Source organism: Lathyrus oleraceus, chromosome 3 (genome assembly GCF_024323335.1).
Source record: "Lathyrus oleraceus cultivar Zhongwan6 chromosome 3, CAAS_Psat_ZW6_1.0, whole genome shotgun sequence".
Classification (NCBI taxonomy): domain Eukaryota; kingdom Viridiplantae; phylum Streptophyta; class Magnoliopsida; order Fabales; family Fabaceae; genus Lathyrus; species Lathyrus oleraceus.
This window is the reverse complement of record NC_066581.1, coordinates 271,047,810-271,065,098: the sequence shown is the minus strand read 5'-3', so window position 1 is coordinate 271,065,098 and position 17,289 is coordinate 271,047,810. Positions and strand designations below refer to the sequence as shown.

The 17,289-nt window shown below is 30.6% G+C and overlaps 1 protein-coding gene across 1 annotated transcript; it reads left to right on the top strand.

Annotated features, from left to right (window-relative positions):
* Nucleotides 1-13,579: 13,579 nt before the first annotated feature.
* Nucleotides 13,580-15,282, top strand: LOC127126919 (cytochrome c-2). Its single transcript, XM_051055954.1, has 3 exons — nt 13,580-13,813; nt 14,639-14,772; nt 14,927-15,282. The coding sequence occupies exons 1-3, from the start codon at nt 13,702-13,704 to the stop codon at nt 15,026-15,028; spliced, it is 348 nt and encodes a 115-aa protein (XP_050911911.1). The 5' UTR covers nt 13,580-13,701; the 3' UTR covers nt 15,029-15,282.
* The last annotated feature ends 2,007 nt before the right edge of the window (nt 15,283-17,289 follow it).

Here is a 17,289-nt window from a genome sequence, read left to right as displayed (position 1 = left end):
ATATTGGTTTCCTGGTTCTCCTCACCAAAAGACTTTTGAGTGAGATAATGATTTATCATAGGCCCATACCTAAGATTCAAGTGACTCAAAGGAATACCATTATCAGTTTCACCAAACATAATATCATGTTTTTGATTGATCAAAACTCCAGAAATATGAGAAGAAACTCCAATAGGAATAATTATGATATAATCATTCTTCTTCTTTAGCTTCTTCTTCTGAACCATTGTTGGTTATTCAATGTTAGGAGGACCTCCAGCCTGACCATCAATCATCCCTTTAATGACAACTCCTTGCATGAGTAGGATGTTGAAACATCTTGTAAGACATCTTAGTATGCTTCACAAGTTGACAAACTTCATCAATATTTCCTTCTTCAGTTATGATTACACATATGATAGCTTTCTTTGTAGTAAACCCCAAGCTTTCGGTACCATAACTTAGTTTCAGTTTCTAACATGTCTTCCATGACGTCTGAAACATGATATTCAACATTATGCTCTACAGTGATAGCAACCATCTTCATCTTAACAAATTTATTTCTCTTATGGTTATCACAAGATGTAACATAGTTTCTTTCTCATATCAACTGTCTATTGCAACTACTTTTAAAATAACAATCTTCACAAGAGAACACCTTGTGGGAGGAATAAGCAATATGAACAAGAATCTTAGGCTTTCCAACTTATTGATGATGCCTTTGATATTTATCATTCCACTGAGGATACATATGTTGATGGAGAGGTTGTCTATAATACAACTTACAATAGTACAAGGAAATGAAGGAGACACAATTAATGTATTGGTACTCATGTTTGACCAGATGATAAGACATGTTACCTGGTATTCTGCATTCTATTTTCTGAATAGGAGTAATACACATTTTCTTTGAATTTGATTGCTCACCAGTATGTATAACCTCTTTCATGTCTTTGAAAGTAACAACATTGTTTCCTTGATTAAATCCACCTTCTTTGTCTATCTTATCCTTAGTGTCATGGTAGATTTTTCTTTGATTCCTTGAAACACTTGAGCATTCAACTTGAATATGATCAAAATATTTGCATTTAAGACATTGGATACCTTTGCACCTGTAAGAATAATTGATATTATCTCTTTCACTTTCATTTTCTTTATGTTGAATGTTCTGGATATCATTCCCATATCTCTTATCAAGTTTTCTCATGAAATTACTAAAGATCTTAGCAAGTCTTATATTTTTTTTTCAGAAATACATTCTACTTAGTTATCATAGTCTTCATAACTGCATTTGGCTCTATCATTTGGAGGATAAATAATCTCTGATCTATGAACTATTCATCCTTCATTGAAATTCTTCATCTTTAACATAATAAAAACCCTGGAACCCACCCAAACAAAATAAGGTACATGCTCTGATTCCAATTGATATTATATTCTTAGGAGGACAAATGTTAGACCATATTCCTAGGATAATGTGTATAAATGGTTTGTAACATATAACAAAGTCTGGGGACAAATGTTAGACACGATGCTTGGGACATTGTATACCAGAAAGTAAAAACTAGTTACACAACTAAGTTATGATATATTAACTTATACAAGATGATGAAGTAGAAAATAAATAAAGAACACAAAAGATTATTAACCCAATTAGGTGAAACCACACCTATGTCTAGGGGGTACTTTACCCAACAAAGGTAATTTACTACTTTGAATTAGTACAATTAGTCTTACAGGAACATCAAAACCATCAAAACCACACCATCCCTATCAATTTTTCTCAATCACTAATCCCAAATTATCAACTTCAGTAACAACGATATTGAATGTTGAATTTACAAATCAACTAAGAAAACCATGAATTATGCCAAGTGATTGAAGAGATGGTGTGGTGTACGCATAACACAAACACTTTATTCTCAATTTTATAAAATTAGTGTCTTTGAAAAAAAATTACAACTCAACTAACAAACAAAACTTCATGCCTTAACATATGAATGGAAGCGCTATAGTTATGCACAAAAATAAAACAAGCAAAAACTCAAAAGATAAACCCTAACACAAGGAATCTTCACGACTTGCACACTCAAGCTCTAGGTTTGAGTCTCCTTATATAACAATGTTAACTTTGGACTTCTTCCTTGAATAAGACCACATCCAGAAAAATAGAGGATTTGGTTTTAATTTGTTCCATAAAATCCTCCAAAGGATATGATTTGTTTTTTAGTCAAATTCAAATTTAAATATTAATTTATATTTAATTGATCTCATCTGATCTTTAACAAAGAAATTCACATAAATGCATTGCTAAAATATAGAAAAAAAATCTGATTTGAATCAATAAACTTTTTTGCACCTAAGAACATCCATCATGGCCACCTGATAAAGGCCAGATGTTGCACTGCACACATGTTGGATCATCGTGTTCCACATGTTGCACTAGAACATCCGAATTAACTCTCTCCATATAAATCTTATTAGTAGATATTGGATTAAGTAAATTTGAACCACGACTTCCTTCAAAACAAATCTAGTCAAATCTTCTTTGACTAAATCAAATTCAAATCTTTTCCTAATTGATTTTGATTTACAAAACAAACTTCTTCCAAGAACACACTTATGCATATCCTGAGGAAATTAACACCAAAACAAATCTGCAGGAAATATGAAGATATTAAGAACCCAATCCTTACACCAAGATGACACATAACATGTGCTGAACATATTGCCTAATAAGCTTTTTACAACCAAATATTCTCTTTAGCACTTTAGTAGAAACTTGGACTGAACAAATTTTCTTAGAAACAAACACAATTATGCTCATATTTCTTCATGAAATCTAGCTAACAGATTGAGTTCAGATGATGGAACACATGATAGACCACTTGTTCTACATGTTTCCTTTACATAAAATACATATTGTACATATGTTATTTTACCTGATGCAGACAAACATATAGATAACATATAGTCTCTTCATTTAGGCTATATATAATTCTTCATGAGGGACTTAGATTCCCCAGGACAACTAAATCCTCGCCCGAGGGACTTAGTGTCTTCTCAGGTGGGGCAAATAATCAAGAATCACACCTGAGAGGCGCGACATATATCCAGCTTGAGAGACATGATAAATGGTCTTGCCTGAGAGCTCAATGAAAGTCCCATCCAAGTAGGTTGAGCGCCTCGTCTGTGGGCTCGATGAAAGTCTTGTCGAAGTAGGTTGAGCGCCTCATTTGAGGACTCGATGGGAGTCCCGATAAAGTAGGTCGAGCGCCTCGCTTGAGGGACTTAAATTCCTTAAGATAACTATACTCTCGCCTGAGTGACCTAGAGTCTCCTCAGGGGAAACAAGACTCAAAAATCACGCTTGAGAGGCGTGAATGATACCCATCCTGAAAGAATTGATCACAAGTCTTTCCTGAGGGCCCGATAAAGGTATTTCCCGAGAGGTCAACTCATTATTATACCCGAGGGACTTAGTGTCTCTTCGGTCGGGTTACACATAGTTATGACTAAGAAACCGGGATTTCCCATGATAACTTGAGCCTCACTTAAGGAAATCCAGGTTATCAGGATACTTCCTTAGGGTTTCGATCTTAAAACACTTTGTCTTCTAACAAAGGCCCCATGCTTCATGGACTATGTAGTGTTATAGTTGTAAATGGCCCCACTTAGGACCATTCCTTTAGACTAACCCATAAGAGGCGACGTAGGAAGGTCTCCCAAAGAGAGGTATCACCTCGGCCAAGGACTTTTCTATCGCCCCATATCACATACACAATGAGTCACATTCCCAACATACCACAAAATAACAAAAAAGAAAGAGAAAATATACTTTTTCATGTTGGTAACCGGTTACACAAATCAAGGTAACCAGTTATGCATCCCTATCCATGCCTTTCAGTAGCTAGGGAAAGCCAATTTTTCTGCATGTAACCGGTTACACAAAATCAGGTAACAGGTTACACCTTCCTTTTTAACACTTGCAGCAACCCAAAAAACACTTGCCATCGGGTGTGTAACCGGTTACGCGAAATCAGGTAACCAGTTACACTTGTTAAAATCAGTCTTTTTACACATGTTTTCGTATGTTTAACCGATTACACCAAATCTGGTAACTAGTTACACCCGAGACATTAGCAGAAAATACTGCATTTTTCAGCATTACAGAGTTTCTTTTCCATTCCAAATTCAATTCTAAACTAGTTCCAATTCACATTACAATTTGCATCCAATCATGCAGTCACCTTACACTACACTAACTCACTCCTAACCACACTTTAAGTCATAAAAATTCTAACATTTGAGATACTCTAACATCACCTAACTATTATAGCAGTCCCACTAACACCTCCAACTAACTTTTTAATATAAAATCTAACACCATTAACTTCACAACCAACTTGTTCATTGAATCCTCTAACACTAACTGCTGTCCTAACTTCCAACCGTTGCTGCCCGAAAAATCTGACTGAAACAGTTGGAATTTGCATCTATATAAACTCATCACTCTCATCAAAATCAGAAGCGAGCTATCACCTAATCATAACCTAATCATTCTCTTAAAAATCACTCATTGCAAACTCAATTTTCATCCTCTCATTTCATCTTCTTCGATTCCTCTCCCTACATGAAATCTTTATCACTATTGGAGAAAGCTTCACATTGAAGCTTGTTATCGATTAAGCTAAACCTCCTACATTATACATTACTCTCATATTCATAAAAATCAACATCAAGAACAACAATCTAATTTCGAATTTTTTTAGAGCCAAATCATTGAAGAGCAGAATTAGAAGATCAAAGAAGCATACCTCTGTTTTCTTCATCTTCATCACCTTCAAATTTCAGCTAGTTTTAAGACAATCCTACATCTTGCAGGTCGGTGGATTTTTATTCCTTCTTGTTTGCTGAATTTTTGATACCACATTGTAGCTTGTACATTGGAGAATAAAAGCCCCAAGGTTTGGTGGCTTGGTTCTCCTCTATCTCCATTTAATTTTAGTTTTTATGCTTAGGATTCTTAGCTTTTTTGCTCCAATTTTTAGAATTGGTTAACATGTGATTAATAATAATGAGAGATTAGGATAGAGGAGGTTGAAAGGATTAGAAAAGTAGTGTTATTTCTCGATTTTGGTCAACTCCTCCACCTCCGGTGCGGCGTGCAAGAGCTATGATGGTGGTTAGTTTTTAACATGAAACATTGAACATGATGTGTAGAGAAGATGAAACATGTGTTGCTGAATTTTTCTACATTCCCCTTGCAAATTCTAGTGGGCTTAGGCCATTAAACCCAATACTCTGCTTTCCACACTCCTGTTTTGCTAGACAACACCTATGCTAAACCCAACAATCACTCTTTGTGTTTGGGCCTTTTCTGTTATGCCTAAAGCCTCCATTTCCAGGCCGCACACCCCCTGGGTTATGCATTCGTGCATATTTAATTGGTTTTACTCTATTTCTTGTTTTTTTACCATTTCTTTATCAATTCTTACTATGCTTTCAATTCATGAACATGCATATTTTAATTTATATAAATTCATAATAAATTCATGCGTTGTGGTTAATTAGCATATTTTCACTTTTGACTTTTAATTGAATTAGTTCTCCATTAATTCCTTTCCATGACATGTTAACTAATGAAAAATACAAAAAAAAAGTTAGGATAAATTTCTACTTGAGACTTTAATTTTCATTTAAAAAGTCATTAGAAATTAATTCTTTCACTCTTGATTGCATGATTGACTTATTTTTGCACTTAATCATTCTTTTATGCATGGATAATAGTTTAATGTACTTAATTCTACCATTGCCACTTGATTGTTTTAGGCATGGTATTATTGTATCCTTGTATGATATTTTCCATTTCCTGTATGGTTTGTATTTCATTCCCCCCAGGGTAAAATATCCCTCATTCCCATGAACATGTAATAATTTAGGATTTACTTTCCCTTATTGCTTTACTTTGCATGCTAACTAACAAGATAAAATCAAACAATAAAAAGAACTTTTCCAAAGAATAAAAACAAACTTGATTCAACGTCAAATGCTTTTTCCAAATCAAATTCACTTGAAAGTAACGTGAGTGCTTGATCCAATGTCAAGTATCTCATCCATTCCATTCTCACACTTCTATATCTATCTTTATCCCATTCTCACATCATTTATAATAAAATTTCAAACAGTTGATCCAACGTCAAGTGATTCTTTTCAAAATATTTTCACAATAAACTAGAAGATAAAGATGGAGTGTACTTACTTGTGCATAACATTCTCAAGTACTTGGATTGTCGGTCGTACCTAGCTTGTAGCCCGACACTTGAATTCCCTTCAAAACACTTAACAATAAAATGAGTTCAATCTAGTGCTCTGAGAGTGAAAAAGAATGGTTAGGATGCCATTGTCACCCAAACTCCCAAGTATTCTGATTGTTTGTCGTACTTAGTCAATGGTTAGATGTTTGTCTCCCTCTAAGTACCAATGGTTAAACTCACCAAACCATTTCATAAACAAAAACTCTTTGGATGAAAAGAGGGGTTAAGATGTCACCGTCCTCTCAACTCCCAAGTACTCAGATTATCGGTCGTACCTGACTTGTGGTATGATACTTGTCTCCTACCCTAAAATCAACCACAACTAATCAAATCCAGTTTCCGTCTTAGAGCATCCAAAACCTTTTCGCAAAGAACATGTTACTTCCAATCTACAGTGGTATCAACAATGCTTAAGCCTCTCATGCACGAGCATACAAGTCATGTTTAACTGCTAGAATATGATCTAAGTGTATCCATTCTATCACAAACAAACACTTAAGTCTCCCATGCGCGAGCATACAAGCAACGTTAATCGCTAGAACATCAACGTTAACACTGTCCACTAAAAACAATCAACAAACACTCTATTTTGTACTCAAAGCTACGGAGCTTTGACTTCTTTATTGCATGATGAGGATACGTAGGCACAAGGGTTCGAATCCTTGGTGAGCACATTAATTTAAAACTTATTTTTTCTCCATTTAACCATTAACAAGTAATATTCAGATATCAACATCCATACACACAAAGAACAAGAAAAGTGGTTCCCGTTGAGTACAACAGATGTAAGGTGGGTTAATACCTTCCCCTTACATAACCGACTCCCAAATCTACTATTGGTTATGAAGACCATTCTTTTGGGATTTTATCGATATTTTCTCTTTCTTTTGGAATAAATAAAATCCGATGGTGACTCTTTATTTTCCGCGGCGCGATACATATGCTACTAAGTGGGACACTCTTAGAACCTCTGTGGATATAACTATGTAGAATCTAAAGAATATTTCTTCTGAGTTTATAACTTCTTCTAGTTAGAGGCAATAACAACTAGAGGCTAAATTGGCTTATGTTGGTGCCAATCAAGAGGTTATGGATGCCCAAATTTAGTTAGTTGCTACTAATCAGGCAGACATGGAAACTCAGTTGAAGGCAATGGTTGTTAGGCAAAATGATATGAGTTCAAACATCAAAGTCATCCTAGAGCTTCTGAATAAACATTAGGCTTTAGGATTTATAACCTTTTGTTTTGTTTTGTCGTTTTTGACTCTTGCTAATATTTTTGGCAATCTAAGAAACTATCTTCTTGATTTTATAATATTTTTTCTTCAGTATCTTTTCTTATTTCCTTTATTCCTTTTATTTTTGTTGATGAAAAAAGGGGGAGTAAGATAGATAAGTATATTATCACCTGAATCTAATAGTTAAGAACCTTTTACATGTTTAAAATATGAAGAATTATTTATTGTGCTTTAAAGATTAAATTTAATTAATCTGGATAAAACTTAGGGGGGACTTACAAACCTCACCTTTTAGATTATTAGACTCAAGGGGAGTTTACAAACCTCAGACCTTGAAGTCAACTTGTTAATTAAATTAACAACCATTATTTTTAAATACTTATGTTTGTTATCATGAAAAAAAAGGAGATTGTTGGAACAAAATTGGTTTGTACCATATCTCTAAGGTTTTGATGATAATAAAGTATTTAAAGAATAATTGAGTGTACTAACATATATTCAAGTGTGAAGGATCATAGACTAAAATTTATAATACTAAGTCAATTCTAATACTAAATGAACATTTAAAGAGCATCTAAAAGATTTCGAATCTGAATTATCAAAACCAGACTCTGAAGACTCAGACTTAGAAAGAGATCAACTTATGAAGATCAAACTCTAAAGGATTAGAACCTAAGATCCAGAATATAAAGTCTAAAACTCTACAGTCAGTGAACATAAGGATCAAGAAGACTCTAATAGGTCAATATTAGATTCTGAGGCCAGTCAACGAAAGTATCAAGGAGACTCTGATAAGTCATTTTAAGACTCGGAGAGAATTTTGTCTTATTCTGATCACGTGAAGATTTAAACGAAAATATTCACAGACATTTGGGATGCAACATATAATTCCTCTTGAAGCAAAGTGATTTCAAATATCTTTTCAAAGGGATTAATCATATCAAATAACATTTCAACCTCTATGATCAAGCTTCTCTAAGACTCACTTGTGCTCTTCAACTACTATTTTCTATCTTTCTATATAAGGAGTTGAAGAATTGAATAAAGAAATGAATTTATCACAATAAAAAGAGACAAATAATAATTGTATATCAAGTGTAAGAAACAAACAATCTTTTCTTTGTAAGTTAGATTATAAGAAGTCTCTTGCTTGTATGCTTGAGCATTTGAAGTTTCTTGATGTATTCTTGAGCATTAGAAGTCTCTTTTTTGTGCGTTTGAGCATTGGAAGTCTCTTGCTTGAGAAAATTGTAATCAATTGCGATATAGTGAAATCTCTTGGAAATGCAAGGGTACTTGACTATTCTCGGATCTTAGGAGGAACCAAGATAAATATTCTCGTGTCTCTCTTTATTTCTCTCTCTAACTCTAAACAAGTTTTTATCCGCTGAAAACACTTAACTCTGAATTAGATTCTAGATTTTATGTTCAAAATATGATAAGAGATTTTGAGAAAAGAAAGAAAAAGCTAACACAATTCAACCCCAACTATTAATGTTGTTCTCACCTTCAACAATATATATACTTGTACAATACAATGAGTAAAATCAACCATCTTAGAGTCTTCCTCTTTGTTGTTGTATAATCAACAAGAAAGTTGCATAATCAACAAAGAATATTTTGAGAAATTAATTAATAAGAAACAAAGGTGCATGAAATTTAACTTTTTAATGTGGGAAAATTTTGAGTTGAACATGATATTTTTTGTTACATCAACAATAAAATAGTTGATCCATGTAATGCCACAACAAAGTATCCTAGCTAAATAAGGATTTATGGAAGGCACTAATAAACTGACATTGGCAACATGTTTTTCAACTTCCGTCTAAAGGTCTTAGAACTAGACAATTGACATGTATCATTCCTTGAAACTTTAGATGAACAATTGAAATTCAAGTCACCGAAAATTTGTACAATATTAACATCAAAACAAGAGAAGTTTGACGCAAAAAATCACAATGTTAAGCATATTTTTACTATATCTTAGATATGATTTGATTAAAAGAGAGAAGTTTCATTATTTAGATTATGAGGTTAAGGAATGACATGAAATCACTCTGTCAGTAACGATATAATATCATATGTTTATTTTGACGCTCTATTATATTTTTGATATTTGTAAATTATATTCTATTGTAATTTTGAATTGATCGCTTTATCGCAATTTCAGTTTTAGCAGTTACTATAGTATTGTACCTTGAGTTATCCTTTTCACTCACTTAGGTTGAATCCATGCAATGTTTTTTTTAGCAAATTGATCAAAGTTAATTATGTGTGCCTTAAATCATAACTTAGAAATCTTTAAAACAAAGAATTTTTAAGTTTGTTTCCAATTACAACTTTGACTGATTCGAATAAAAAATAAAAGGGAAATTTGGAATTTGGTATGTGATTATGATTCGAATCGTGCTTTTGTTTGATTGAATCAAATAGATCTTGATGCATATCACATCTATGATTGAACATGAATAAATGAATTCTTTTGAAAATCACACATGGTTGTGTGATTCGAACCATAGCAATTGTTTGATGCAAATTATATGATTCAAATCATGTTTTGAATCAAACAAGCCAAACTTAGAATTTATCACTTGATTCAAGTCATTCTTTCATCTAATTTAAATCATAATTGTAGGATATGACTCGAATCAATTTCTTAATTATCACATATTTTGTGTCTTACCTCAAGCACATATATAAATCATTATTGTCACACACACACATATTCACACGCGTGCACACACACACGAGTGTGAATTCATATTTTTACAAACCCAAAAAAACCACGAGTGTCATTTCTTTAAGAAACATTTTCTCTCTCAAGTCAATCCGATAGAAAAACTTTATAAAGTGTTGATTGAGTGAGTTCTGGTTAGGAGTTGTGTGATATTATCGGATAACCAACTATCTTTAACTTTGAGTCATAAACTCTATTGTTATGGTTAATCAACTCTAGGATTGAGTGTGAGTGATAGTTACAACATTAGAGAATCTAATATTTTTTGTTAAGTCTTATGTGTATTTAATTGAAGAATCAATTTGTGATTATGGTGTCAGGAGACTGACTTCCAACAAAGAAAGAGATTAACTTCTTCTCCAAGGAAATTTCTTAGGATCGAGTGAGAACTACTTCCCAAAAAAAATATTTATCACTTCATACATTAAATTACCATAAAAAATAACAATAGTAACAAAATATGTAATTAATTAACAATATTTTTACATTATTCAAAAATCATATCTCAATCGACGAAAATATTATGTTGTTTAGTTGAATGTCACATAAAAATTTGAATCCAACCTCTCTTAATTATTCACGTAAATTTTTAGTAGTTATCATCACTATGTTTATATTTTCATAAAAATATAAAATTATTAAAAACATATTTATTTTTGTTAGAAAAAAAATCTTAATAATGTTTTTTCGAGATTCATGAATATACTATCGAATTTCACCATGTAAATGGATATGTGTTCATATTTTTGTAAAAATAAAAACAATATTAAAAAATAGTTTTTTTTAGAGAGAAGTAAAAAAAAACTCTTGTCATGTTTTATCAAGATTCGTGAATATTATCGAACTCCATCATGTATCATGAATATTCTAGAAAAAAGTAATATTAACAACAACATATCATGTTTGTGATCTTTTTAAAATAATCATTATTTTAAAATTAAATATTAAAATAATAATATTTTTAAATTATTTATTAAATTAATTATTTTTCAAACAAAAAAAATTATATAAGAGTAGTAGTCAAGATAAACCGCACACGCATTGTATTTTTACATTAAAATATCAACCTTAATGACACTCCAAGTGACGCATGCATTTAATAGGAGCATGCGTTTTGTTTTTTATTTATTTTAAATTTTAATAAAAATTTGAAATAAAAAATCAATAAAAATATTTTATAATATTATTTAATAAAATTCAAGGTGCTAAATTGGGTTATTCCAATTGAAAAGACTTCGCTAAAGAGATGTCTTGTCAATAGAGGAATCGACGTTGCCACGTCTTAAACGAACATATCATACAGATGTTAGATCAGTGCTGCATTATACGTCAGAATCCTCGCACCAACCACCTTTTTCTTACAATATTCAAAGATCCCAACATCTCAGAAAAATCGTGGGAGATCTCGAAAGCAGACGAATGCACCGGAATGTAGAATCGAATGACATTTCGATCGGACGGATCATTTATTTTGTATTGAATCGTTGTTTAATTGAATTTTATCAAATAATATTATAAATTATTTTTATTTACTTTTTTATTTCAACTACTTTTAATTAAAATTATTTATAAAAAAAACAAAACAGTAGCCACTACACTAGGCGCATGCTCCTATTGGATGCATGTATGCGCGACTTGCAATGACATAATATGTATGCATGTGCCATTAAAATTGATGTTTTAGTGTAAAAATACTTTTGTCATACAATTTTTTTTTGAAAAATAGTTAATTTGATAAATAATTTTTAAAAATAGTTAATTTGATATTTAATTTGAAAATGATGATTATTTATTTGGGATCTTAATTATTTAGATTATTCTAGAAACATTGATTATTAAAATAAATATTACTTTTTCTATTTTTAGATTTATTAAATAATAAATATATTTAAATTATATATAACTCAAATATATTATTTTTTAATGAATTTAAAATGTAAATTTTTTTATATGGTTTTATAAGTAAAAAAATCTTACCATCATTATTTGATCCCAATTATATTTTTGCATAGAATTTTTTCAAGATTCATGATTATTTTTTGAAAAAAATATTGATAAATTAATTAAATTTACGTATGTTTGAGATTATTAAAATTTTATGTGGGATGTTTGAGATTATTAAAAAATTAATGTTAATCTAAATGAAAATACATTTAATCATTATTTAAAAATTATTTTATTAAAGAATACACAAGAAATAATTAATATAAATAATAAGAAATTTAAATATTAGAAAAATAATAAAAAATTGTGACTAATTTATGTTTTTAATCGTTTATTTTGTCTGATTCACGAAATTGTCATTGTATTTTAAAACCAAACAATTTGGTCTATCTTTTATTTTTTGACACTATAAATTAATAAAGTGTCAATTTTTTAAATTATATTTTTATTTATAATGTTTCACAAAATAGTGAATTACTATTTATAATGTATATTTTGGTAATTTTTAAAATAGTGAAACTGTAAATTCAATATTTTGGTATTCTTTATATTTTTATTTATAATGTTTCACTATTTTGGTAATTTACCAAAATTGTATAATATATTTTAACTTATTTATAAATTATATATTATTTATAATATTTCACTATTTTGGTAATTTTTTAAATTATATTTTTATTTGTAATGTATCTCAAGAAACACGTCATGTCATATGTAAATGAAGAAATTGTAAATTTTAAGTATAAAAATATGAAGAAAAAAATTAAAACTATTTAATTTTTTAATAAAAGATTGATTTGATAAATTAGACAAAATAAAATAATTAAAATTATATTTTAACCAAAATTTTATCGACAAATAAAAGAAAAAATATTTTTCTTTGAATTTTAATAAATACAAAACAATCAAATTTTCTCCATCACCTCTAAAATAGTGAATTTACTAAAATTGTATAATATCTTTTAACTTATTTAAATGACTTAGAGCCATCTCAAAATTTATATTTTTTTCTATTTTTTTTAAGTGTTACTTTTTATTTTTTATATATTAAAAAAGTTAATTATTATTTTACTTTTCAAATAATAATTGTTATTTTATTTATAATATTTTTAATTATTTATTTTATTTTATCTCTCTCTATTTAAGGATATATTTAATATTATCTTAAATTTTGTGAGTGATAATTAAAAATAAATATTTTTTTTTACAAAATTGACTCTTAAAAAGAAAGTGGAGGGAGTATATTTTTTAATATATTTTAAAAATTAATTTTTATTATTGATATTTTTATTTTAAAATCTAAAAATAAGGACTTTAAATAAAATATAATATAATATAATAAGTAAATAATTGAAAAGTGTTTTCGGTGGTCTAGAAAGGCGGTGTTGGTTTTCAATAAATTTCGGGTCCTCCAAAGTCCACATAGCATATTCCCATTTTTCAATTTTTTTTCTCCACACGCTGCCTGCTTCTAGAACTTTCTCCAATGGCCTCGTTCGATGAAGCACCTCCCGGAAACCCCACCGCCGGCGACAAGATCTTCAGAACCAAGTGCGCTCAGTGCCACACCGTCGACAAAGGCGCCGGCCACAAACAAGGTTTAATAATTAATTTTCTTCTTTTCTGCTTAAACAAACTCTCAGATCTGAATATTTTGTGCTGCTTTTCCGTGTTTTTTCCAACTTTTATTTTATATTCGTTAACTCTCTAATCAATATCCATTTTTTTTTATGATGCTTGCTTGTTGTTGCAGATCATGTGAGGTTTTTTTTCCTCATTTTATGCATGTATTTTAATAGAAAAAAAAACAAGAAGTGTGTGTTTGGTTTCGGCTGTTATAAAATTTGATTTTATGGAATTGATTTGATTCTTTGAAAATGAGTTGAATCTATAATACTTTATGATTGGATATATTCAAAGAAAAGTGAGCTGAAGAATAAATTAAAGGCTAGAAATCAATTGTAGAAGCCACATGCTCTAAATTTGAGCATCTAGAATCAATTTTTGAGGAAAAATCAAAATCAATTTAGTTAGTGGATTAATTTAGTGGTTTATTCTTTGTTCATACATTTTTATCAATTTGTTGTGTTCGGAATGTTTAGTTCAAATTCGAGATTAATGATTTGGATAGAAGTATCGTCCTGGATAGAACACTAGGCCGGAGGTAGCCTGTAGGTGACTCCACTTACTGAGTTGTTGTTGTTAATGGGAGGAGTAATTCGGTTTAGTTGTTAGATTTCGTGTTTTTGTGTCGAGTGGGTTGATTTAAGTCCAATCCATTATGCTGCTGCTAATATCCGATTACAATCTAAGAAGTTGTGTTGTTAGATTCAGTTTCATGTGCCCCTCCCTGAATAATGTTATTATGTAGTAAAATTCTAATGACAAAATTGTTTTGCTTTATTTGTTGTTGTTAACATTAGGACCCAATCTGAATGGTTTGTTTGGAAGACAATCCGGGACAACTCCTGGATATTCCTATTCTGCCGCTAACAAGAACAAGGCTGTGAATTGGGATGAGAAAACCCTGTATGATTACTTGCTTAACCCCAAGAAGGTAATACTGATCAGTACACTGTTTTTTTTTAGAGTTTCTACTATGAATAAGCTTTTGTGCTGTTAAATTATTATGGTTATATTGATAGGTAACCTTGAAAGTGTTATTCGACCAAGTTGGTCACTGGTTTACGCATTCTTTTGTTCTTATGCAGTACATCCCAGGGACAAAGATGGTGTTTCCTGGTCTTAAGAAGCCTCAGGATCGTGCTGATCTTATTGCATATCTGAAAAAGGCCACTTCATCAGACGAATAGAATTTTCGTATGGTTTTCAAACATGGAGACTTAATTTCATTTTCATTCGCACATTTGATTGTGGTGTAAACCACACTTATCTTGGCAAATAAAGCAGACTTGATTAGTTTGCAGTGCTATTTTGTTCCTTTTGCATTGCATTGCTTTGATAGGGTTGCGTATATTGGGTGTGGACTTATATTAAGATATTGGTTGTTGAAAGTTGAAACATTCTTATCAATTTTTACTTGAATGGAAGCATACTTTTGTTTTCATTTGTTTCACAAATAGAATGCAGCATAATGCAATTTCTTTCCTTTTTTTTGGCTGTTCATATATTGCAATTTTTTTTCCTTAATTTCTAAAATGAAGTTCTTGCTATGGTGATTGAGGGGTTAGGTTGAATTTCAGACAAAGTGGGTATGTCGAGGTTCAATTATTGGATTAGGTTGCTCTTCAGAACCTTTAATTTTATACCTGAATTTATTTCCAACTAAATGGAACTTTTGAGTGTCAAACACGGCTCTGGTCTAACAAATGTTCACAGTGGCCACAAAATCCACCACCTATTTTAACTTGTGAACCTATTTAAGCATCAATCTTTTTTTCATTTATGTTACTACTCCCTCCGTCTCTCAAATCATTATTTTACACATAATAATAATAAAAAATTAGTTAGAGAAAAAATTATGGAAATTCAAATATTTCATTTATTTTGAAATTTTATTTTAAATGAATCGCTCATTATAGGATCCTGTTTTTTCTGTGTCCTTCAATTCTCTCATTCACCATTTTAACTTTTGTTTTAGTTACACACTTTTCATACTCTAAGTGCGTCATGTATTGGAAAATGCTTATTTTTTACAAGTAGTTGAATGAAGAAATGCAAGAATTGGGCTGTTGATTCTGTTAATAATCTATGCATAACCCGCGTTGTATTTTTTTTTTTTTTTTTTTTTGATAAAAGAGAGGGCCTAAGCCCTGAGACACTAAAATACTAAAATACTAAACTATGACAAACCTATTTGAAAACATTTTAATTGACATGAAATTTCTATCGAAAGTTATTCAAGTAATTCAAGTGTCGTAATCGGTTAATACAGAATGATCATCGGTTACAGTAAAGTTAGCAGTAGAAAATAACTTATTTCGTTGTTGTAACCGATTAATCTATAAAAGTTAGCAGTAGAAAATAACTTATTTCGTTGTTGTAACCGATTAATCTATAGTGTTAACCGATAACCACTTAAGGGAATATATTTTTATGTTAGATGTAATCGGTTAATCAATTAGTGTAATCAGTTACGAGTCCGAAAGTTGTATTTTTCTATTATTTATTTGATCATTTTGTTTTCCAGTCATATTGTAACTCTTGTATAAATGTATATGATGCATTCTCATTTTAGGTTAATGAATGTGACACTTCTAACACTCGTTGTATTTTCCTATTATTTATTTGGTCATTTTGTTTTTCAGTCACATTGCAACTCTTCTATAAATGTATAAGATGTATTCTCATTTTAGGTTAATGAATGTAACACTTCTAACTCTCTCTCTCTCTCTCTCTCTCTCTCTCTATCTATCTATCTATCTATATATATATATATATATATATATATATATATATATATATATATATATATATATATATATATATATATATATATATATACTTATAGTTCATTACTTTAATATTTATCATCAAGAGTCTGGTTTTGATCCACAAACACCTAGTGTGAAACATGAATTTTATTTCCAATGAAAGAATTCCTACAAATCTACCTATCCTTGATGCAAAGAATTACGAAAAATGGTGCAAGTAAATGAAGGTGTTGTTTGGCTACCAAAATGTTCTTGAAGTGATCAAGAATGATGTTATTTCTCTTGTCCAAGATACAACAGAGACGCGACAAGAAACACATAAGGAAGAGAAGAAGAAAGATTTCAAGGCGTTGTTTTTGATCCATCAATGTGTAGATGGAGACAACTTTGAGAAAGTTGGTGATTGTGAATCGTCAAAACAAGCGTGTGAGATCTTAGAGAAGGCCTGTGCAGGGGTTAACAAGGAAAAGGTGGTGAGGTTACAAACTTACAAGCGTCAGATGAAATTGATTCAAATGGAAAAAAAGGAGACAATCAATGATTTCACAATGAGAATTACTCGGTTGGTGAATAAAGTCAAGGCATGCGAAGAAACTATTACGGAGCAATATGTTGTCGCAAAAATCTTGCGTTCTTTAACACCAAGATTTAATAATGTAGTTGTGGCGATTGAGGAATCG